This window comes from Podarcis cretensis, assembly GCF_951804945.1.
Source record: "Podarcis cretensis genome assembly, chromosome: 1".
Lineage (NCBI taxonomy): Eukaryota > Metazoa > Chordata > Lepidosauria > Squamata > Lacertidae > Podarcis > Podarcis cretensis.
Window position 1 is genome coordinate 118,266,719 of NC_137170.1, and position 24,745 is coordinate 118,291,463.

Sequence of the window (24,745 nt, forward strand, 5' to 3'; positions counted from 1 at the left end):
TAGGTGTTTCACTGGTTCTCAGAAGAACAAATACTTAAAACCAGCTCAGGTGAAAGCTTGATACAAAATGGTCGTGGCAAAGTTCATACCTTAAGTTGACAGAGCGGTGCGGATTATTGCAAGGAGAATGGCCTGCGTACGTCAACCGATTTGCAAAATAATTTATGTCACCTTCTCCTCCATTATTATTATTATTATTTTGCAAAGGACATACACTGTGTCACCACTACGAAGCTGCCTCTCCCTTGAAAGCCTAGCTCAGCCTTTTTTTTGCCTTCCTTCCTTCCCCTCCCACCAGGCCAAGGCTGCAGAGCCATCTGTGTAGAGACAAACATGCATATGGCCATCATTTGTCCAACGCTTTACACAATGTGAAGGTTTTTTTTACAATTCCCCCCCCCCCCAACTTGAAACGCCAGCCCATGTGGCAGATGATGTATGTGTTTCTTCAGGCCTGTGATTACCAGCGCAGGAATGCTGTGCAGTACTCTTCACCTCATCAGTTCCACAAGCTGCACTCCAAGGTGTGTGAAGCATTTGTAGCAAGATGGCTTCTGACATGTAGCCAGGCAGAAGCGTTCTGCTGTGAATATTTGACTCGATAGATTTTCTTCCAATCAAGGTCAGATTTTGACCCGCTGGAATTAGTGTGCAGCTGCGCATGTGTGTGCATGCGGCCCGCGTGTGTATGTGGGTGGATTGGCAGCGAGATGAGATTTAGTGCAGCAAAACAGCAATTTGAAACCCAGGATGAATGAATTTGAAGGGAAGGGTAGCAAAGGGCACCAGGGGTTGTCTGGCGCCTCTTAAAACACCCTTAACGCTATAAGGAGAAAAGGAAGATTAATCCAGTGTGATGCACAACTTTTTAAAGTGGAAGGACAACCAAGGGGAGATGGGGGGAGGGAAATCAATCTGGTTCCGATCAAGTGATTTACCTACTGGCTTTCCAAACACAAAAACGTTTTTTTTAATGTCTTATTAGATGTTGTGTTCTGACACAAACCTGCATAAACTTCCTTTTTGTAGGTTTCCTTACTGTAGCTTGAATGTTGGCCAAAACTCAACAGTAAGAGAAGACTGTCTGGCAACTGTGGGTTAGTTTAATAAACGCTATTCATTGCCGACTTAAGACATTCCAGTAGCGTGTTGGTATGGGTTGGCAGGTCAACTTTTTAAGCAACTCTTCGGTGATAGTGAAATGAAAATTTTGCGTTAAGTTTCCAAATATTAAATTTAAGAATCTGAGAATTTTCCATTGGTAAATGATTTCAGGAACTGGGACATTGAAATTTGAAGCAAGTCACATTGGGAAGTAAGGAGGAATGAATAAAATAATGTTCTTTGATTCTTTGGAATTAGGTTCAAAAACCCAGCTGAATTGCACAGATGTAACCCACCAAGCAAATCCAGCTGTAGTGCTGCAGTAGTTTCCCTACCAACTGGTGGAAAACCTATGGCCCTTCAGAGATTGTTGAACTTCAATTCCCATCAGGCCAAAAGCCCATCTTGTCCACCATTCTGTGCTCACAGTGGCTAACACCGGATGCCCACAAGCAGTAGAGTTGCATCATGAATTTGGGCTTCGATACATGAGTTTTGTATGTGCTCTTGCCACTTGTAGCAGCTTCTACTAAACTCCTTTTAATATTATGTACCGTATTTTTCGCCCTATAGGACACACCGTCCCATAAGGCGCACCTAGTTTTTTTTGGGGGGGGGGGGAATAAAGGGGAAAAAATTATTTTCCCCCCAGGCACGGGGCTGGGGCGGGGGAGGCCCGAGCTTCCCCCGACCCCAGTCCCCAAACAGGCAGCTCTCTGCAAGCCGTGGGAGCCCAGGGCTGGCTCCCGCTGCTTGCGGAGAGGTCCGCGAAGCCTGGACGCGTTGAGCTCAGCGCGCCCAGGCTTCCGCATGCAGGCACCTCTCCGCAAGCAACGGGAGCGCTCCCGCCGCTTGCGGAGAGGTCCGCGAAGCCTGGAGAGCGAGAGGGGTCTGTGCGCACCGACCCCTCTCGCTCTCCAGGCTTCAGCGAAAGCCTGCATTCGCCCCATAGGACGCACACACATTTCCCCTTCATTTTTGGAGGGGGAAAAGCGCGTCCTATAGGGCGAAAAATACGGTATTTTGATTTTATAGCATTTTATCTTAAGTTTTGCACCATCCACTTGAGGGGTCACGTTGTTGGGACAGACAGGCAGGGTATTTTTGATAACCACCTAGAAATTCTAAAATATTTCGGCTCTTAGCAAAACTGCTCTTTTGTGTGTCAGAATAAGATGATCTGTTCTATCATAGGCCCACAACCTTTTATTTAGCTTAAGTAGCCTAAAACCTGTAAGGACATTTTGTTTTTCCACACATATACAGAGGCCATGTGTCTCAAGGCATCTGTTCAAAAAAACAAAACCCCATTCTTTACCGGAGAATTTCCCACCCAAACTTGCCTCTGGAATGCAAGTGACACGTTTTCCCCCTTCCTCTCGTAAGTAGGTGGGTCTGCCATTTAAGCCATAGTGGCAGCGGAGATGTACTCAGTAAAGTGTAGGTGGGTTCCCATGAGGCAAGACACAGTGATAACAACAAGAACCTTTATTGAACTAACAGAACCAGACAACAGGGACAAAGCAACTGCTTATATACATTTCTGAAGGCCTGGGCCACTCCCACTCCCAACGTGATTGGCTGTCTAAACTTCCAAGCTGCAAATCATAACTCACAAGTTTAAGGGCCAATGGCAGAGGCCCAAATCCTGAAATGTTCTGTGATTGGATATCATGTATCAAATCAGAGCACAGGGGCTCAGAATCCTTAGTCCAGACTCAAGCAAACACAGACCACGGAATACCTAACACTCAGGAAGGTGCAAGAGTGTTACTTTAGCAGTGCACTGCTCCCAAGTATATTTGCCTGTGAACAGGAATACTGGCACACATCTATCAGGATTTTTCTTTGCGCATGAATCCTGTAAAGATGGATAGATACATATGTAAATAGAAAAGCACCAGAGCAATAAAGGTGAATAAAGCCCAAACTGCAGCAGAAGTTGATTCTGATGCTGACATAGGTTATGGCTTGGGCCCTAAACAGTTACTTTCTTGACAACTGCAGAATGGTTATGAAGCCCTTTGGAATAAGTTATATGCAAATGCTTAATTATCATTAACATGCTTAGAGGCCCATTCATTGCTTTCAAGACAACATCAAGGCAAGTTGCTCAGATGCCCCCTAATTAACTATTAATCATGATGCAATTTGCTACCAAGGGAACTGGTACCCATGCAAGTGTTTCCTTTAGGTGATGTTTATGCAGCAAAGTAGCCAAGATGGAGACACATCCCATGGGCTAGAATCAGGACCATGCCCAATTCCTATAAAAGCAGAGGATGGACAGAAAGAGGGAAAACAATGCCTGTTCTCTCTTTCTCCCCCCACCCCACCCCCCAGCCAAAAATGCTTTTTTCTAGCTTAAAGGTTTTGCCTAAGACCTCAAAGCTGCATTAGGAGAAAAAGGATCTAGGTCAGGCAAAGGCAAACTTGGCCCTCCAGATGTTTTGGGACTACAATTCCCATCATCCCTGACCACTGGTCCTGCTAGCTAGGGATGATGGGAGTTGTAGTCCCAAAACTTCTGTAGGGCCAAGTTTGCCTATGCCTGATCTAGGTAGATGTAGTTTAAGCAAGAGAAGAGTTCAGGATTGCCATTCCATCTTCCCATGCTAAACTTTACTCTCTCGCACCACCATCCCTCCTTCTTTATCAGAAGTTGAGACAACCTGCATTCTGCCCGCCAGCATTCCTTGTCCCTACCATGCTGAGTTTGCCACTCTGGCTTATTCATGCAAACTTCAGAACAGGCTTCCTCAACCTCGGCCCTCCAGATGTTTTGAGACTACAGTTCCCATCATCCCTGACCACTGGTCCTGCTAGGCATCATGGGAGTTGTAGGCCAAAAACATCTGGAGGACTGAGGTTGAGGAAGCCTGCTTCAGAACAACCTCTAAACAACAGGATTTTTCCCTCCATGTGATGCCTATAACATTTATTTTACTCTATCTATGCATGTTTATTTTTTTTCAAAAAATCTACATGTTGTTGGGCTGTAGAAAACCTCAAAGCTTTCTTATTGAATTTTTCAGTAAGAAAAATTCGCAACCATACTTTAAAACAGGCACAGGCAAACTCGGCCCTCCAGATGTTTTGAGACTACAATTCCCATCACCCCTGACCACTGGTCCTGTTAGCTAGGGATGATGGAAGTTCTGGTCCCAAAACATCTGGAGGGCCGAGTTTGCCTGCTTTAAAACAAAAAAATTAAAATGCTAAAAACTTATCAAAATCAAACGCACACACCGCTTGATTGTAAATGAACCTCTAAGCAGTTTACAAACTATGAAGTCAGCATGGATCAAAGAGCTTCACTTGACATGTTCCAGCAATGTCCATGCAGAAGGACACAAAAGGGTCAAACTGAAGGAGGGAAGAGGCAAGAATGACTCCAGGACCTTGTACCAGTACAGAAACCTTTTCAGAGTATCTGAAATGAGATCCCCATTATCTCCAGGCTGGTTGCCAAATGCTAGTTCAAAGAAGAATGTTTCAGCTAAATCAGAGGAATAGACCCAAAGGGAGCCTAAGAAAGCCTTTAAATTAAGCTGTTCCGCTGTACCACAAAACATAAATTCAACATATATTGTAATGTAGACATGAGTTTTTGATATTACCTCTTAGAACTCCCTGTCTGTTGACATCAGACGGCCTCCTTCACTGTGCTCTGTACACTGTATTTTAATATTTTGTTGGAAGCTGCCCAGAGTGGCTGGGGAAACCCAGCCAGATGGGCGGGGTATAAATTAATTATTATTATTCTATTTGGTGCCTGCTAAAAATATTTTTGTTTAGACAGGTCTATCCAGATATCTAGAATGTTGGTGTATCTTTCAATCTATTTTTAGTTTATTGCTGATTTTAATTTTTGGGGTGTTTAAAACTGTTGTTTGTAACTATTTTTACCAATAATTATATTGTTTTACTCTTTCTGTAAACTGTGGTTTTTTTAAAAAAAACACAACAATCAAGTGTTGTAGAAATTTTATGCAATGAGATAATAAATAGATAATATTGATGAAATTAATGGACCTAACTTACTCATGCACACTAACTTCTTCAATTTTACTCCAAGTACATCTTAGTTGAATATCACTCATGGACATTGTATATGCTCACACCAGATAAGTGAATTGGTTCTGAATAGGGTTACTTCTGGAGGTATTTTCAAGAAGTATGCAACTGGTGCAGAACATTGACTTTCAGCAGGGTAGATCACTGACCATCGCACTGGTTTGCAATTGCCCCGCCTCCTCCTCCAAGTCCACTCCAGGGCTTTTTTCCAAGCAATCGGAGACTGTACCTGTGTGTAGCCTGCCACTGCTCCACCCTATTCAGCCCTCTTCTGGTTCTGGGAGATGTGGGGAGGGAAGCTGATTGCAACAGGAGAGGGAGACGCCTGTGACTCTTCACCAGCCTAACTCATCTCTGCCTATTGGCCTCCTTCCTCCTGCTCACCTGCTTCAGTTTCTAACTCTGGACGACTCTCCTCCACACTCTGTCCCAAATTCAGCTTCCAACAGCTCCTCTTCCCCATCTTCTCCCTCTAACCACTTGTCGCCCCACCACCGTTCCCTTGACTCCGTGAGCCTTCTTCCCATACTGGTTCCCCAGCTAGTTCCTCTCATCATTCATCTACATCCACCATGACACCGTCCGGTAGCGTACTTCCACCCCTTCCTCAGCACAATTTAAGCTGCCAAGGGAACCAGGATGGAGCTCAAGTGAGGGGAGCAGTCTCCTACATGGGGACACTGCTTTAGGAATCAGGCAAGTCTTCAAGGAAAGGAATGAAGTCCATGCAGGCCTCTTCCCCAATGTTCACAGGAACATGGACAAGCTGGGGATGGGGACGGGGTATTAGCAAGTGCCGGGGGGGGGGGTGCTGGGCAGCAGAGTCCGGGAAGCCTTTCCTGCAGTGCAAGTAATAATCTGATTAATCAATTGTCGGTCTAAATTTCAGCCTAAACCTTTAATGAATTAATTACACTGATTAAAGATTACAATTCTAACTATCAGTGGTATGAAGTGTGCACAACTTCCATTCCTTGCTGCTGTAAGAATACATTGCAATTCAATGGCGCTTCCGAACTTCGTTATACGGCAGTTTGATTAGCTTTCAAAATTAATTTTCCAAACTTCGAAACGCTAAGCTTTTTAAACAAGGCATACACTCAAGGCAACATGATTGCATTAGTTATTTCCTCCGAATTAAAAGAGCGTAGGAAGTACTTAGTCCTATATCCTTTGAACAAGCGTTCATGATTCTTAACCTAATTCAAATGGAGTGTTCTGATAACTCAATTAGAGCAACGGAAAATGGGGTGATACGGGGGACTGAGAAGAAGACAGCTTAGTTTACAAAAAAATATTTATCTGCAATAGTCTTACAGCCTTGCAGCTCATCTTCCTTTAGTTATTGAGTTTGCAACATAATTCACTCATCTCCATATCCTTAAGTGCAGTCTGAGTGGCTCAAATAGATTTGTGCATGCTTTATTTGCTTATAATAGATCAGTATTCTCTTGCTAAATCGTTTCTAGATAGCTGGGATTTCTAATCTGAAAGACACTTCCAAACTGAGTTAATGCATTGTGTCAGACTTTAAGAAGAAGTTAAAAGGCTGATGGGGTGCTGCTGAACAAGACATGCAGTCATTTTCTGCTGCAAATTGGCATCCAAGAGATTACTGGTGATTCAAACAAGAAACATATCTGAACAACACCAACACAAGAAAAATAACAACAAAGAGAGCCACCACGTTACATAAAGAATAAAATCACCTGGACACGGGAAGCATAGGCAAGAACCTATGGTGGTTGTTCCATATTTGAATAATTATTTTTCTATGGAGAACTCAAATCTGAGCACTTTTTTAAAAAACCCACGGAAAACACCTTTGATTTTGAGTGACAAAGCTGAGCTAGCTGGGTTTATCAATCTGAGAAGGGCAAAAATGAGGCAAGGAAGACAGTGCTCTGAATGGGATTTGATGGTTCTATTTTGATTAAGTTTTTGAGAGTTTGTTTGTTTCTAATCTAATAATCCTGAAGCAGGGCAAAGCCTAAATGATCAGCTAAACCCAGCATGTAATAAACAAGATTTAGAGGAAAGGTTAGCAAACTCTTATTTGCATACTGTGCTTATTTACAGAAATATACAAAAAATAAGGCAGAGCAGAAACTTTCATGGTACTTCAAGCCATGGAGGAGAGGAGATGAGGCTAGGGTGATTATTAAATCTGGCCTGTAAGAAATTTCTTCTTAATCCTTCTTAACGATGACTGGTTAGATAAAGAAGCCCAAATATTTTATTCTGGGCGAATCTGAATCATGTATTCAACTTTTAACTCTACAGAATAAAATGAAAATTGCAGTAAGAATCTGAAGACCCCAAAAGAATGCAAAAGGAAAGATTACAGAAAGGTTTTTGCAGAGTTGTCATAAATTTTATTGTTGTTGAATTCTGATACAACATTGTTTTTCAAGGACACTTTAGAGTTATGTTAAAACAGCATGCAGGCTAATATTACAACAAAGCCAACTCTTAATTATTTCATCGTAATGTGTGTTTGTAGAATTAGTCACAAGGACATACTCTTGGGCTACAACAGTTTTGGCAGTTTTCAAACAGAAAGTGTGCAGTGCATCCAATTTTCCAAAGTCGTTACTAGTCTCTTTTAAACAATGCACAAATCAAAGATCCGTTTGCCAAATTTCTGCCACCAAAGAACATTCAGGTCATCAATGACTGCCTCAGTGTCGGAGATGGAACAGTTGCCAAGCTGTCTTTGTCACGCCCCTCAAAGTAGTGTTGCTCTATTCTTCTGCAAAATGCAATGAGGTTGCTATACCCTTTCACTTTCTCCGAAAGTTCGTCACTGATCAGCTGGGTAGTAAGGATTGTAAACAGGTGCCCAAACACCAAAGCATCTAATTCAGTTGGCCTAGGAGTAAAGGGCAAAACAATATTCTGAAAAGAGACAAATAAACCATTGCATTTCATACTAAGCATCAGTAGAAGCTCCACATATAGACCACAGAGTGTGCTGAACTGTCATTTTAAAGGACAAAATTCTACCAGACACCATCAGGGAGGGGATTCATAACAACAACAACAACAACAACAACAACAACAACAACAACAACCCTCAGGGAAGGGTGATTGCTCAGTAGTAGTGTATATACTTTGCATTCAAAGATCCCCACGTCCCGCGCTTGGTATTTCAAGGTAGGGGTGGAAATTTCTCCTGCCCCAAACCATGGAGAACCACTAGCAATCAGTGCCATCAGTCCTGAGCTCTATGGACCAGTGATCTGACTTGGTAGAAGACATCTTCCTATGTTGTCTACTACCTCTCCTGGTTCCTCTGGCATCCACAAAATAAAAATATGAACCCATTTCTACTCTTTGCTTCAAATTTGGTTGCCAAAGCAATTCCACAGCGTAGGAAATAATGGAAGCAGTGGCAACAGCACATCCACTCCGGGATTACTCCACACACGTCACATTTTATCATCAATGTAACTTGGGCTTCCTGGTATTGGAATCATTTTTGCATTTTAAAAGGCGGCTGTACCATTCTCGAAAGCAATATTTGAACTTCAAACCTACCAATGTATGGGCAGAGCAATCCTAAGTCCAGCCAGGGAGTAAAGGTAAAGGTAAAGGGACCCCTGACAATTAGGTCCAGTCATGGCTGACTCTGGGGTTGCGGAACTCATCTCGCTTTACTGGCCGAGGAAGCCAGCGTACAGCTTCCGGGTCATGTGGCCAGCATGACTAAGCCGCTTCTGGCGAACCAGAGCAGTGCACGGAAACACCGTTTACCTTCCCGCTGGAGTGGTACCTATTTATCTACTTCCACTTTGATGTGCTTTCGAACTGCTAGGTTGGCAGGAGCAGGGACCGAGCGACGGGAGCTCACCCCGTCGCGGGGATTTGAACCGCCGACCCTCTGATCAGCAAGTCCTAGGTTATGTGGTTTAACCCACAGCACCACCCGCGTCCCTAAAGCCAGGGAGTAGCAGGGCTCAAATTAAACTATCCGTACATACCGCAGAGCTATACAGCAGAGCTTCCTTTTGTGGCTTGCAGGGGCTATCTGCAGTAAACACTGCCAGTGTTGGGCTGATAAACTATGGCACCCTTTAGATCAGGCTTCCTCAACCTCAGCCGTTCAGATGTTTTTGGCCTACAACTCCCATGATCCCTAGCTAGCAGGACCAGTGGTCAGGGGTGATGGCAATTGTAGTCTCAAAACATCTGGAGGGCCGAGGTTGAGGAAGCCTGCTTTAGATGTTGTTGGACTACCAGCTCCCCTCAGCCCCAGTCAGAAGAGCAAATACAAGATGATGAGAGCTGTACATCTGAAGGGTCACCATATTGGCTGCCACCGAGCTATAGGGTAAGAAAGTCTTTTCCCCAGCCTAGGCACAGTCCTAGTTCCAGCAGTGCAAACAATGCCTGGCTTGCCCTTGGATGTGGCTCAGATAAGAGAGGGTGGGGTGGGGTGAAAGATGGGAAAGACGTGGCAGAACAGACTCCACACATCCATTCATTTGGGAAAGGAGGTGCAGGTTTTTTTGGAGGGGAGAGGGATTGCCTTCCTAGGCTCAATAAGCACTCCACAACTGTCAACGACTAAAAACTCCTTAATATAAATATGAAAGCAACTTACTTCTTATTGAAGAAATACTGCTGCGTTCCAAGCCTTTGAGAAAGGGCTTGGCAACACTGATCTACGTCTTCTAGCACCTAAAATGGCAAACATAAACAGAAAGCAGAATGCGTTTGTGTGTTTTTTTGCCAGGTGGCTACAGGACCATACAAAACTAGCTGCGTGTTTAGAACAGATTGTAGATACCGGAGTAATTTGGATTTCAAATAGAAGAGTGTTGCAGGTGGAAGCTGAAGTGAAATGCAAAACAGCTTTTCAGGTATGCAGAGATTCGTTTTTGTGCCCAACGTGGTTCGGGGAAGAGAATCGCTTTTTATTCTGGTACAAACGCTGCATGTGCAACATGAAGCAGCTCTTGGGGATTTCTCAGCATACACTGCTTTTGTAAAATAAAATAAAAAACCAAACCAAAGAAACAATAGAACGAACAGGAACGACTAATACAATTGGCACGTTTCTATAGCCGTAGCTAGTCTTGAACCAAGATGCACAGGGTCACATCTCTGCACATTGGGACTTCCCAGTTCTACTTTTGATGCCCTCCCCTCTCCAAACCTTTTCAGTCCGGAGGGGAGCAGCAGTTGATCAACTTCTGCCACCAGAAAGAAAAGATCCCGGTTGCACACACTGAAGAACTTCACGAGCAGGTCTCTCTCCAACCACATTTTTATGCTAGCTCTTTAGACGGCTTTTAATTATTAAAATAGGGGAAACAGGCAAAATTCCTAATTCAGCTGAAACACACCGTGGGGAGGATACTGAGGACATCACCATGGGAATCCCCATGGACAATGCCATTTCCTTTGCAGGATTCTTGGGAGAAGCCATGTGCTTTCAACATAATGGTGCGGATGGGACCTCTATTTCCAGTGAGTGGCCTTTCTGCTCTTTTTTCTTTTTGCTAGCACAGAAGAAGCTTCCTTCTTAAGAATAATTAGGACGGATCTGGAAGAGGAAGCTCCTCTGGATTCAACCCAACCATTTCATATACATGCAGATGTAAATCAGCTGACCAAGCAGCGCAATCCTACGCATGCTTAATAAATTATTATTATAATTAATAATAATAATTTATACCCCGTCCATCTGGCTGGGTTTCCCCAGCCACTCTGGGCAACTCCCAACAGAAAAAAACCACAATAAAATATCAAACATTAAAAACTTCCCTAAACAGGGCTGGCTTCAGATGTCTTCTAAAAGTCAGATAGTTGTTTATTTCCTTCACATCTGGTGGGAGGGCATTCCACAGGGCAGGCGCTACTACCGAGAAGGCCCTCTGCCTGGTTCCCTGTAACCTCGCAGCGAGGGAACCGCCAGAAGGCCCTCGGAGCTGGACCTCAGTGTCTGGGCTGAACGATGGGGGTGGAGACACTCCTTCAGGTATACTGGACCGAGGCAGTTTAGGGCTTTAAAGGTCAGCACCAACACTTTGAATTGTGCTAGGAAATGTACTGGGAGCTTATGCAGGTCTCTCAGAGGTTAAGACCCACTGTGCTCAAATCCGGCTTATTTCGCAAGAATTCTGTTTAGGGTTGCAGCCTGAAACTCATACAATTTATTGACAAAATTTATTTAATCATGTGGCAACTGCTCTAAGATTATGGATTACATATGTGTATGTGTGTGCACATGTGTGCACATGTACTAAGAAACCAACACGTCCTTGAAGCCTTGTTTTTAAATATTTCATTACTATATGACCCATTCAGGTTTGGCGCAGGACTGACTGACCTGATCAAGCGACTTGCTGCCCCAGCCAATAGCTTTCATTTTACGTCGGACCTCCCATTGTTTCTGATAGGCCAGAATACAATTCAAGGGCCAAGGATAAGGAGATCCATATCTTGGATGGGTAATCTTTAAAGTGGAAAAGAAATGTCACTTTTACAAAGAAAAAAAGATGCTGTGGCTTTTATTGCCACGACACTGCTTTCATACACCATTTTATGCAATTATTTATAACTTGCAGCTAAAAAAAAAAAGCTTTTAAAATTATATTAAAAAACATTTTCACTTTGAAACCAGTGTATCCAGTAATGACATAGAGCTCCCCCCAAAATGTGTATGCAAGCAAAATTAAAGTGAAAAAAATATGGTATCATTAGTGGTATAAACCTCTATGTTTCATTTATGAGTAGGGACTTGCAGTTGTGAGCAAAAGTGTTTTCTCATTAAAATTTAATTAAGATAAATGTTGCAGAATCACTCACCTCCTGGACTGTAGCATCATCACACCACTGAAGATACAGCTAGGAAACCAAGGAATACTAAAATTTCATAACATGTAAGGTTACACAGACAGCTTATTCCTTGCAGCTTTGTCTTCCCTCCCTACCAAGCAAGCCATTAATAATCATATTTAGAACACAGAAAGGTGGTTGCCAGTTCTGACATGGAGCAGGCACAAAATCCCATTTGACAGAGAAAACGGAATTGAGATTGCAATATGTAAATTAGCGGCGTGCTGCTTTTTGAACCTAGCTGGAACCGTAAGCCCACCCTTGTGTTTTATTAAAAAATAAAGTAGGTAGGAACTCACTTGCAGCATCACAAAGAAAACAGCATTCTATTTCCCCCCACCCCACCCTCCAATCCCCAATATCATTCATTTCACAAGACTGACAAATTACTAGTGTTTTGCCATACCTCTGCTGTCAAAAGCATATTATTGACTAATTCCATGTAGGCTTTCATCTCAGCTTTTTGGACTTCATCCAACCCATCACTAAGTGAATGGCCCTTAGGCAAAGAGAGAGAGAGAAAAGAGGGGGGGTGAGAAAAGGAAGGGCAGGGAAAACGATCCGTTTGGGTCCTTTCCAAAGCCCACTCAAGTCGAGGGCTCTGGCTCACTCCAAAAGCTCCCTGCATTGCAACATTACACGTTAGAATGCTGCTTTGTAGATCATAAAGGCAAGTGAAGTTTCACAGAGAAACATGAAATGAATACTGCAATGTTCCTGATACAGTGGTACCTTGGAAGTCGAACGGAATCTGTTCCGGAAGTTCGTTCGACTTAAACGTTTGGAAACCAAGGCACAGCTTCCAATTGGCTGCAGGAAGCTCCTGCAGCCAATCAGAAGCCACATCGGACGTTCGGGTTCCAAAGAACGTTTGCAAACCGGAACACTCACTTCCGGGTTTGCAGCGTTCGGGAGCCAAACCGTTTGACTTGCAAGGCGTTCGGGATCCAAGGTACGACTGTATATATACAGCTCTATAATAAATCTTATATATTTACAAAAAGTACTGGGCAATACCCAATTATTGTGTCCTGCTTGTGTAATGAACTTCTGCTTGCTCAAAGGGGTCTTTCCACCTCTTTCCACCCACCTTGAAAACCCCATGCACCCCAAAAATCTGATCCAGGGAGTTGGGGAGTTGAGGTTGAAGACAAGAGGGAAGCGAAATGAAATCCTGTCACATCTGCTAGTGCAATGTTGGATCCTATAGTTTGAAATGCAATATTTTAAAGCTGAAAAGCACAAGGTACACCAGTACGCAGGATTTCCAACTATCCGCCTGTTTTGCTTCTGCTTTCAAGACAAGTAGCCTTTCTAAATACCACAGCCTCCTTGTAAATAAACCTAAGTAAATTATGATGATGCAGATGCCTTATAAAAACGCACCGGCATTGATCCACAGGGCTAAAGAAAGAAAGCAGGAATCAACGTGAACATTGATTACGTGGAATTTTAAGATTCAAACAAAGTGAATCTCTGTTCCGTAAGAACTAGTGTGTGGAAGCCAAGGCGTAAGTGCAAGTTCCAGGCCTGCCAAAATGGCAGGAACCCACATGCAGCAATCTTCTAAACAAGAGCGCAGGATCAGAAGGGCTACTGGAACTTCAAAGGCTCCCATCTTCAAATAACTGCAGCACTGGAAGGGAACCAGGCTGTCTGATGAATGGGGAAGCCCAGCCAAATGGGCAGGGTATAAATAATAAATTATTATTATTATTATTATTATTATTATTATTATTATTATTACCTTGCAAAAAATATTTTTTGGGTGGGGGGCTTCAGAATGCAGCTATAGTTGGAAGAATAATTCATAAATATGTGAAAGAGCTAAAACCCCACCTAAACCAATTAATATTTTTAGGTGGAGACTGTGGAAGGCCTGGTATATGTGCGGACACATACAGGAAGACTGCCATTGTTCAAGGAATTTTCCCATTCAGACAACATTCCAACACATTCCTTTGATAAAAACAGCAGCGTTCAAGTTTTTTTATATATAGAATTGTCAACCTATAGTATCTCAACTAAAAAGACAGACAAGTAACTACTGGAATAAACCATGATGAAATTTGGCCACAGGGACAGAATTAGCCAAAAGGCTCCAGAAAAAGGACAGGAGACATCAAAGACATATGCTCGTCTACTAGATGCTTAAATGACTCTGTGATTAGCTGAAATAAAAGCACTTCAAAGTAACAGGAAGGAAATAAAACATTTTATTTTATTGTTTCTTGCATCTGGCTCACAGACCCCTGATGCTCATCCATGGACCCTCTAGGGATCAATGGACCATAGGTAAGAAACAAGGATACAGATGTTAAATAGCATTCGGGACAAGGTGGAACTCTGTAGGACACCACAGGACAACTCCCATGGTGCCAAACAGCAGTCGCCCCATAATGACTTTCTGGAAATGTAAGTAGAAGGAGAGTCACTGAAACACAGTACCCCCAACCCCTTTTTCCTCTCTCTACAGTATCAACAGGCTCCAAAAGCTCAAGGAGAATGAATAGGGGGACACTCCCTGCATACCTGTCCTAACTAATGTTATTAACCAGGGTTAACCAAGATGGTTTCAGTGCCGTGACCAGGTCTGGAGAAAGACTGGGATGAGTCCAAGTGATCAGCTTCCTCTAAGCATGCCTGAAGCTGTACCACCTGTGGGCACCTCTTTCTGAGAAGGAAGCACTCAGAAAAATACAGGTGCACACGTGAATGATATATCCATGCCCCTCTAGTCCACAGAAAGGACAAAAACAAAAGCATTTAATATTACCTACTTTGTATTCATACACACACACACACACACACACACAATCTCTCCCTGTCAATGTCTCTCTCGCACAGGCAATATTTCGCACCAAGAAAAGATTCTGTCCTGGATTTTAAGGGCACCAGTTTTACTCAGCTGACGAGAAAAGAATAAGGGACATGACAGAGGAGTCAAATCTTGCCCTCAAGAGTTAAAAAGTTTAAATGAACAGCTACAAAAATATCCTTCTGCAGATGTGAGCCTGGAAAGCTCTCCCTCCTTTCCCCTCCTCTCTCTGCTAAACTGGAACCTTTCCTAAAGCTTGTTAATAAATTATTTTTGTTATGAGCCATTAGAAGAAGCCTTACTATGCAAAATAAATGATGCTATCCTGTCTTCTAGAGCTCTGGTTCTCAGGATAATTTTATCAACACAAACTTAATTAGCCCAACTGCAAAAACAAGAATTTGCTGAGGAAAAATAGGTTTCGTATATGCACCTTACCTTGGCTTTTACAAACTGGACAATGGGGCCAAGTTCAGAAACAACTTGATTTCCTACGTGAATAAAGGGCACTTTCCCTGCGAGTGAAAGAAGAAAAAACAGAACACTTTTAACTCATTGATCTAATTAAATCTGAGAGGTTGCTAGATGAAATCAGCAAAAGTTCAACAAATGCCATGTTAAGGGGGGGGGGGTTGTGCCAAAGCTTCTGTGCCTTTATAGCTAGTATGGAAATTATACTTCTGGCATTTGTTCCAGGCAGTGATTGTTGATCCCATCCTAAATACAAAGCCCCATGAAACGCAAACGCTTGGAAGCAATTAAAACATGTGGATCAGTGTTGGATATCTGAATCCCTTTGTGTCCTTTTGCAATGAGATGCTCTCCATCACACTCATTCTGTGATCTGCACAGCCCACCCTGACCCTCTGCATACCCGATAAGCAGAATCAAGGAACTCTGGACTGAACACCCTTAGCCACATACACAAGAAGTAGATGGACATCTCCCTGGAAAAGCTTCCCATGCTTACTTCTGGTTAAGTGCCAAAATCACAGCAGAGAAATGTGGGGGGTGTTCACTGCAGTGCACCTTAAAAGAGTCTTCAGATATAGCACACAGCTGACCCCAAGAGCTGCCCATCTTCCAATATATCTGCCTCATTTTTGTGCTGTAAGCCTGCAGTGACAACTGACTGCCACCCTTCGACTCCGTCAACTAGTTGTCAGTGTATTCTTCAAGGCATTTCAAAACCGATTAGACTCAGCAGAGTAACAATTGATCAAAGACTGCTAGGACACCTATGTCATATCTGTTGCAAGCGTGGAAGTGAAACGTCCACTGAAGTAGATTCTACACTTGGTCAGCTTTCACAATGTGTGCCAGTTTTTTAAAATTATTATTATTTATGCATTTTTTTTACAACTTTTATACATACTTCATACATTGTCCATCACTTATCTTTCCTTAAGACTTCCAAATCCATCTCTCCATGGCATTCAATGCCAACCTTGATCTTCTATGTCTCCTGATATTCCACCCATTTTTGTCTCTAATCTTCCTTTATTTATAATATTATCTGCTGCTCATACGTTAACTCCTACTTGCAGGTTAAATTGAATATTCTAGGCCTTGAATATTGTTGTGTGTCCGTTTTGTCAAGGTATCACCACTTAATCAGGCGAACTACACCCGTTAGGTGTGTGTATTATATACTTTTTAATTTTGTTTATTGCATTTATAGGCCACCTTTATCTTCCAAGGATCTCAAGGTGGTGTACATGCTTCTCCTCCACATTTCAGCCTCACAACAACCCTGAGAGGTAGGCTGGCTGGCGAAGAGATGGTGACTGGCCCAAGGTGACTCACTGAGCTTCATGGCTGAGGGAGGATTCGAACCCTAGTCTGACTGTGAGAGCTGTAAAACAGAAATGGCCCTCCTGTACCAACAAGGGCTTGGCTTTAGTTTCATGTACAACCTTTGCTGCTGCTCAGCTGGAGAAAACTGAGCACAGAAAGGAACTTCATAGATATCTGAGGTTGAGATAGTATGTAATCCTGACACTCCTTCAGTAATCAGTCTATTTGGTGAGGGATTTCGTTCCTTGTTCTATTTTTTTATTGCTGCCGAGAAAGAAGATTTAATGTTTTTAAGGCGTAATTGTCACATTTGCACTTCACACTAAACCAAGGGTAGTAGTTCCCTCCAAACAATGCTAGACCACAACTCCCATCATCCTTAACCACTGGCCTTGCTGGCTGGGGCTCATGGGAAATGGAGTCCAGTGCTATTCATGTTCCCCACTCCTCGTTTGGTGCAACATGAATGAACACAGGCAATTGTTGGACTTGTCTGCTCCCCCTGCTCCTCCCAGGCAGAGGAGTTAGTAAGCTTTTGGTTTCTGATTTTGCTTAGCCACAGTTTGTCTTTCAGCAGACACTGTAGCTAACATTAAACTATGGCTTGTTTGAAACAAACCAACTTGAAAATATGGTTTTGCATGACATGCAAACACAGCCCCTCGAATAGTTAATACTGTCTAGCTGTCTATAGAGCTTTACTCAGGTTCAAAGTAGCAGTCACAAGAATCGATGCATCTGCACTATGGCATGCATTGCAAAAATAATGCAGGGTCTTTTTGAGCTTACAGACCTCTCAATGGTTTTATCGATCCAGACTTTACTTCCACAAAGCTACTATATAAAGAATGGTCTTTTGGTGTTTCTGCATCAGGAGTCAGCGTTTCAGTGCTCTCAGAAGGCTCTTAACAGATGGACAGAACGAAAGCAGAGCCAACCATGAAACCCTCAGGAACAGAATCCCATAAAAGGGAAGAGGCTTTCACAGCCAAAAGGTGATAATTCAAGTAATTTTTACTCAGTGTAGACCCACTGAAAGGAATGAACATTACTGAGTTAAGCCTGTTTAGCAACAGAGACTCCCCTCTTGATTTCAGGTCCCAAGGAAAGAAAACCCCCAGGTGATAAATTTAGGGGGTTGGGCACACTGTTTCATCGAGTCCACTCTTACAATACTTCTAATCAACTCAACTGATAAAGACCCAACTCAGATGTTGCAGTTGGCATAGCTGGTTTCTACAATCGATGCACATAAGTGTGCAACTATGTTTGCCTTGGGCTGGCCACTTCCAGGCTGCTAGCTCTGTAATAAAACTCCAGAAATATGGGAAACTCCTCTCTGATAATAAACAATATCACGCATGGGTCCTCCCTCTATAAATTAATTTTTATCATTATATCGCCCTCTACAAGAGTCTGTGTCCGGAAACAGGGTCAATTTCCAATCAGTTGTCAAAGCTCTGGTTGTCTATGAAGGATGAAGCAAATGATATTCAGACAAGTCAGAAAAGCTGGTAGGAAGAGTGAAGTCCTTTGCAGTAATTTGGAGCCGTGAATGTAATAAAACTGCACCAAACCACCACAAAAGGGCCCATGCATGTCAATTCCCAAGCCAGCTTCAGAGGCTGGCCTGTTTTTCATCAAATTCTAGCTGCCATAACTTCTTGTACTGGTTTGTCAGAGAGGCGCCTTCTAAGTTTTTCCAATATCTAGCTCTCCACGGGCTCCTTTTGAAGTTAAAAATCAAATTCTCGCAACCCCATTCACTATGATTTGAATCATTTGGTACTTAAACACATGGAACTGTCTGCCTTGGCCCTAAACCTACTGTTATAATGCAAGCAAATAAAAAGGTAGAAACACATTATTTTCATTCCTTTCCAGCAGAACAAGATGCAAGCTCACATGCATTCATGGTCTGCGTGATGAGATACTGTTGCCATAGTTTCCAACCACAGGTGTAATGTAAATGAGTGTTGCACTTACCAGATGGGGACATATATTCAGCATTTGCCCTACAAACCACCTGGACTGGCAAGTTGCACATTTGCAAAAAGGCCTGGAAAGAAAAGCAGAGCAAATGAAAAAATTGCACTGGTTATCTGAAGGCAAAATTTAAAAAAATTAAAATTGTCAGGAGTTTTAACCTACAATATAGGTTTTTCTAAAAGTTGGTTGCCAAAGCAGGTAAATATGGGACTTGTCAGTATAAGGCTCCAACATTTTGCACATCAAAATCCCCATTTTTACTACTCTAGTTGCTGTTACAGCAAATACGTTAGTATCAAAGATGGTCTGTATTCTTTATTCAATTACTTTTGCATAACCAAGACAGCCTGCTGTTTTAATTGCCTTTGAGTAAGTTTAACTGGTTTAAATTGTAACGCTTCAAAATTAATGCATTTTTTTATTGCGGATACCTTAGTGATTTGGATGAATTTGTGAATAAATTTGTTAGCTAAATGCAGATATCGGCAACTGTTCTCATTTTCGACAGGAGTACTTTTCATATGTTTAGGAAATTTTGTAATTATTACGCTTCTGCTAGCTTGCAAGTAAGGATTTTGATATAATGAAATATATTTTACATACTTGAGCTCTTTTTTAACACTTGCATATACTGTTTTGGTCATCTGCTTTGAGCATAATCCGGAGAAGCAGCATGCAAATAAATTGTTGGCGACAATTATATTCCCTTTCTCTATACCATACTGAAAATGAGAAAATTTTTACAAGAAGTGTGTTTCGCTTACTGTCTTTCATTTATTGTTTCATGGTTCAGAAGTAATGATTCCTGCAGCTTTAAAATGAATGAATGAGAACACAACCAGTGCAAACACTGCTGCTTTTAGCTATCCTTCCAGGCTTAAATCTATTTGCAAGCAATGGTGATTTTTTTCATCCAACTCTACCCACAAACTAAATGGCAGCCCACTATGCATTTAAACTTATGAAGCACAGAGAAATGTGCTCTTTCCCCATCACCAACACCAGTGGTCAAGCATGAAGGTCAAGCATGATAGGTCAGCCTATAGAATAGGAAGGTGACATGCACCTGTGTCCCCTAATGTTAGTCAGCTGTGCTGCCTAAAGGCTAAATCCGGGCTCTACAAATGGATTAGAATCATTAAGATCTGAAACTGTGGACTGGGGGACCCCGGACTGTCAGACATCTGTTTGGCCTCTTCTAGCCACATCTGAAGCAAAGTCTTGTCTAGGTTGCGCCGTGTGGATCAAATCCCAGAGAGGGCTCTTTTGCCACAATAGAAAATTAAAGGTAAAGGTAAAGGGATCCCTGACCATTAGGTCCAGTCATGGCCGACTCTGGGGTTGCGGCGCTCATCTCACTTTATTGGCCGAGAGAGCCGGCGTACAGCTTCCGGGTCATGTGGCCAGCATGCCTAAGCCGCTTCTGGCAAACCAGAGCAGCGCACGGAAACGCCGTTTACCTTCCCGCTGGAGCGGTACCTATTTATCTACTTGCACTTTGACGTGCTTTCAAACTGCTAGGTTGGCAGGAGCAGGGACTGAGCAATGGGAGCTCACCCCATCACAGGGATTCAAACCACCAACCTTCTGATCGGCAAGTCCTAGGCTCTGTGGTTTAACCCACAGCGCCACCTGCGTTAGGGAGACACAAATGAAGAGAAAGGTGGCAGTGAAGCACTTTTGCTAACACACCCTTTGTGCCCTGGTCCACAGATTCATGCACAGTAGCAAAGCATAAGGATCTCCACAAACATTCAAACATGCGTTGGGCAATGATAGGAGAGAATGTGCCCCTAAAGCAGTGATGGTAAAACTTGGCCCTCCAGCTGTTTTTGGACTACAACTCCCATCATCCCTAGCTAACAGGACCAATGGTCAGGGATGATGGGAATTGTAGTCCCAAAACAGCTGGAGGGAGGGCTGAGTTTGGCCATCACTACCCTAAAGGAGGGACGCGGGTGGCACTGTGGGTTAAACCACAGAACCTAGGACTTGCCGATCAGAAGGTTGGCAGTTCGAATCCCCGCGACGGGGTGAGCTCCCGTTGCTCGGTCCCTGCTCCTGCCAACCTAGCAGTTCGAAAACACGTCAAAGTGCAAGTAGATTAATAGGTACCGCTCTGGTGGGAAGGTAAACGGTGTTTCCGTGCGCTGCTCTGGTTCGCCAGAAGCGGCTTAGTCATGCTGGCCACATGACCCGGAAGCTGTACACCAGCTCCCTCAGCCAATAAAGCGAGATGAGTGCCGCAACCTCAGAGTCAGCCACGACTGGACCTAATAGTCAGGGGTTCCTTTACCTTTACCCTAAAGGAACAAGGGTACATGGGATGCCCATGTACCAAGCAGTTGTTGTTTTTTAAGCTGCACACTATTGATCTTACAAATATATTGAAACAGATTCAAGTTAAATCACAATGAGTAATATTTTAAACGCGGCTCCAGAAAATGCCAGCGTGACAGGGGAGAGAAAAAGGGGATTTGCTTTTCCCTCTTGTTCTCCTCCATGAAAAGCACAACAAAGGGGAAGCTGGGCAATGACAATTGAGGGATTATTCTCCAATTTATCTGGGGTGGAAAAGCGTGTCTGAATTTTTTTTTAAAAAAAACCCTGGACAAATGTACGAAATATTCCAGCTTTCCTATCAAGCAGTAGCAGACCCTGTAAAGTGAAAAGTCTGTCTGCAATTATAAATGAAAACTGTTCAGTATCGTACTTGGAGTGACAGATTATATTCCTAATCCAGTTATGGTAATAGCCACATTTGTAGTTTAACATAAATTAAGAGTTTAATTGTATTTGTGACTACTTTAAACAAAGTAACAAATTCTTTTGTACCTGTAAATGTAATTTATTGCAAAGCCAGGTTCATTTTCCAAAACAATTTATTTTACACTGCACTGGAATGCTGCTATAATGGTATAATGTAATTCCTGCTGCAGAATGTGAGAAGGGTAGACTCACTGGTAACACAGAGGAGGTTTTGAAGATAAATGAAGATGCTATTCATTCAGGGGTAATTTCATCTTAGAACCATATGAAAGATGTTTCGCTCAGACACAGTGGATGCCTGGCTAGGGATTTCAGTCTATTTTCAGCTACAATGTAATGTTGTTAAATCGATTATGTTGATACTGTATTTCTAATCATGAAGAATTCCAGCTATTATTCTGGTTAAAGAATAGATTGTCAGGCTTTCATTATACTGTTCAGACCCTCTCTCCTTCCTTCTCTCTCTCTCTCTCTCTCTCCATAGCGAAGAGCAACAAGCACAGTTTCAGGTCACAAAGTTGAAATCATAAATTCACATTACAAGTCACAAATCAGTAAAACCAAGACCAGGTTGCCTGCAGAGTTGTCTTTTTTTCTGCATAGTAATATATAAAACAGTCTTCTTTTTCACTGTTGACAAAAAGCAAGCTGCTGACCTTCAAATGCGTCCTGAGACCTCCTCTTACATGGCAACATTTTCCTCAATCATGTTTCTGTTGCGGGGGAACAGAGGGATCCATTCCTAATCCCTCAACTCTGGGAAACAATGCAGTTTGGAACACTGCATAGAATACGGTTGTGCTAATATCATGGTCTCCTATTGGGTAGTGCCCATGCCATCCTGTTGCAATGACTTTTAGTAATGTTATGGCCCTCCTTTGAGAGGACTGGGATGGCAGGTGACATACACAACTGATTTGAAGGGCCTCTCAGCTGGCTAGTGGCAGGGTGACATACAGTGGAACCTCGTGTTATGTACCGTCCCTCCTTGCGAACGCTGCAGGTTACGAGCTCCGCTGACCTGGAAGTAGATGCCCCTTGTTGCGAACTTTGCTCCAGGATGTGAGCAGAAGTCGCACGCCGGCAGCACAGTAGCAGCAGGAGGCGCCATTAGCAAAAGCGCGTCTCGTGTTACAAGCAGTTTCGGCTTAAGAACGGAACCCCGGAACGAATTAAGTTTGTAACCGGAGGCGCCACTGTACTCGGAAACATCTCAATTTGCTGCACTGCCAGTTGCAAATTACCATACTTTTCGCTCCATAAGACACACTTTTTCCTTCCTAAAAAGTAAGGGGAAATGTGTGTGCGTCTTATGGAGCGAATGCAGTGGGGAGGCAGGCAGGAAAAGCCCCCAAGAGCCACACACAAGCTCCGCGCGGCTCTTGCGGGCTTTTCCCCAGAGGCGACTGACGCAGCCAGTCAGTCCCTTCTCCCTCCTCGTAGAAAAGCCCGCAGGAACCGCGCGCTCCTTAAAGGGAGCTCCTTAAACCGGAGAGGCTGAGCGGGGCTAAAGCGGAAGCCAAGACAGCCAGCAGGATGGATACCGCTCACTGCCTTGGCTTCTTTGCTTTTTGGGGCTGGGGGGGGGGACTGTCCGCTGCTCTTTGGGGCTGGGGGGGGGGAATAATATTTTTTTCCTTGATTTCCCCCTCTAAAAACTAGGTGCGCCTTATGACCCGGTGCGCCTTATGGAGCGAAAAATACGGCATCTCAGGTAGAAGGGGCTACAAGGGACTTCTGTCCAGGCCTGTGGAATGTCACTGCCTGTGCTAGGTGAGACTCACTATAAGGAAGCCCCTGACAAGAGATCGCTCCCTTCAAATCCATACACACTGCCCAGGCTTGCACCCCAGGGAGGTCACTTTGGTGCTGCTAACACAGCAGTTTGACTTCACCCCCGGTGGCGCACTCCATTGTCCCTCAATGGAGGTTTGGCAAATACAGTGGTACCTCAGGTTAAGAACTTAATTCGTTCTGGAGGTCTGTTCTTAACCTGAAACTATTCTTAACCTGAAGCACAACTTTAGCTAACGGGGCCTCCTGCTGCCGCTGTGTCACTGCTGCATGATTTCTGTTCTCATCCTGAAGCAAAGTTCTTAACCCAAGGTACTACTTCTGGGTTAGCAGAGTCTGTAACCTGAAGCGTATGTAACCTGAAGCGTATGTAACCCGAGGTACCACTGTAGATGCCAACAGTGTTATTACAGAGTGTTCCTAGTTCATGGTGCAAAAAAAGACAAAAGGTTGTATCCAATTAAATTCTACTCAGAAACAGGTCCAATAATTTTAATTGTGTAAGTTAGCCATGTCCATTAATTTCAGTGCTTCTACTCTGAGTATGACTAACATTGGATACAACCCACAGAAAGCTAAGTGACAAGAGCCTGACTTCTCCAGTGTTTGAAAACCCCTGCACTTTGGCAAGAAAAAGAGAGGCTGGGAATTATTTTTCAAGATGCTCTTCTACCCTTGATTTCAAGCAGGAAGAACATATGGAAAAAGAACAGCTGAAACAATACTAATAGTGCAATGTCTACTCAGAAGCCAGCCCAGCTGATTAGGATTGCAGTCTAAAACTTTCACACTGTCAAGGATATCCCATTTTTTAAACATCAAGAAATCAGAATGAGGAAAAAGACCACCTAAAGTAGACTCATGCAGCCTTCCTTAACTGTTAGCTATTCGCACAGTAAGGCAGAAGTGGATCATATTGAATTGGTACTAAATATATTCGCCCTCACATACAAAGAAACAGCTTCTAAATGGAAGCTATTCAAAATTCAACCCTTTTAATTGGTGTCTCCCCCCCTTTTGCAATTCCTCATATTCAACAGTGATAAAACTGAACTTCGGTAGTAAATGAATGGTATCTGGGGCATATATCAAACCACTATAGTGAATTCTAATGAGGCTGGCTTTCAACTTAAATCTTCTGGGGGTAGGAATAAAAAAACAGAATGGAATAGTTAACTTTGGGTAACTTTGGACTCAGTATGAAATGGCTGCAGCTTTTGCTATTGAGCTAGCTCAAAGTTTGGACCACAAGGACTAATATGCCTGCAATGGAGTTACAGGCAGAGTATGAGCTTTTGCAATCCTGGATCATTTAAACTCCAGTATTTGAATGTAAGGTAAAGGTAAAAGGTAAAGGACCCCTGGACGGTTAAGTCCTGTCAAAGGTGACTATGGTGTTGTGGCGCTCATCTCACTTTCAGGCCGAGGAAGCTGGCGTTTGTCCACAGACAGCTTTCTGGGTCATGTGACCAGCATGACTAAACCGCTTCTGTTGCAACAGGAACACCGTGACGGAAACCAGAGTGCACGGAAATGCCATTACTTTCCTGC

General features: G+C 43.2%; 1 protein-coding gene across 1 annotated transcript in view; it reads right to left on the minus strand.

Moving 5' to 3' along the window:
• Nucleotides 1-7,533: 7,533 nt before the first annotated feature.
• The window catches only part of MTX2 (metaxin 2), a 42,178-nt gene continuing 24,966 nt past the window's right edge, over nucleotides 7,534-24,745 (minus strand). The window contains exons 4-10 of the mRNA XM_079982808.1: nucleotides 18,629-18,701; nucleotides 15,284-15,360; nucleotides 12,434-12,526; nucleotides 11,998-12,036; nucleotides 11,519-11,644; nucleotides 9,788-9,864; nucleotides 7,534-8,053 (exon numbers count right to left, since the gene is read on the minus strand). Of these exons, the coding sequence (XP_079838934.1) occupies nucleotides 7,843-8,053; nucleotides 9,788-9,864; nucleotides 11,519-11,644; nucleotides 11,998-12,036; nucleotides 12,434-12,526; nucleotides 15,284-15,360; nucleotides 18,629-18,701 (696 nt within the window). The 3' untranslated portion in view covers nucleotides 7,534-7,842. The remainder of the gene's footprint in view (nucleotides 8,054-9,787; nucleotides 9,865-11,518; nucleotides 11,645-11,997; nucleotides 12,037-12,433; nucleotides 12,527-15,283; nucleotides 15,361-18,628; nucleotides 18,702-24,745) is intronic.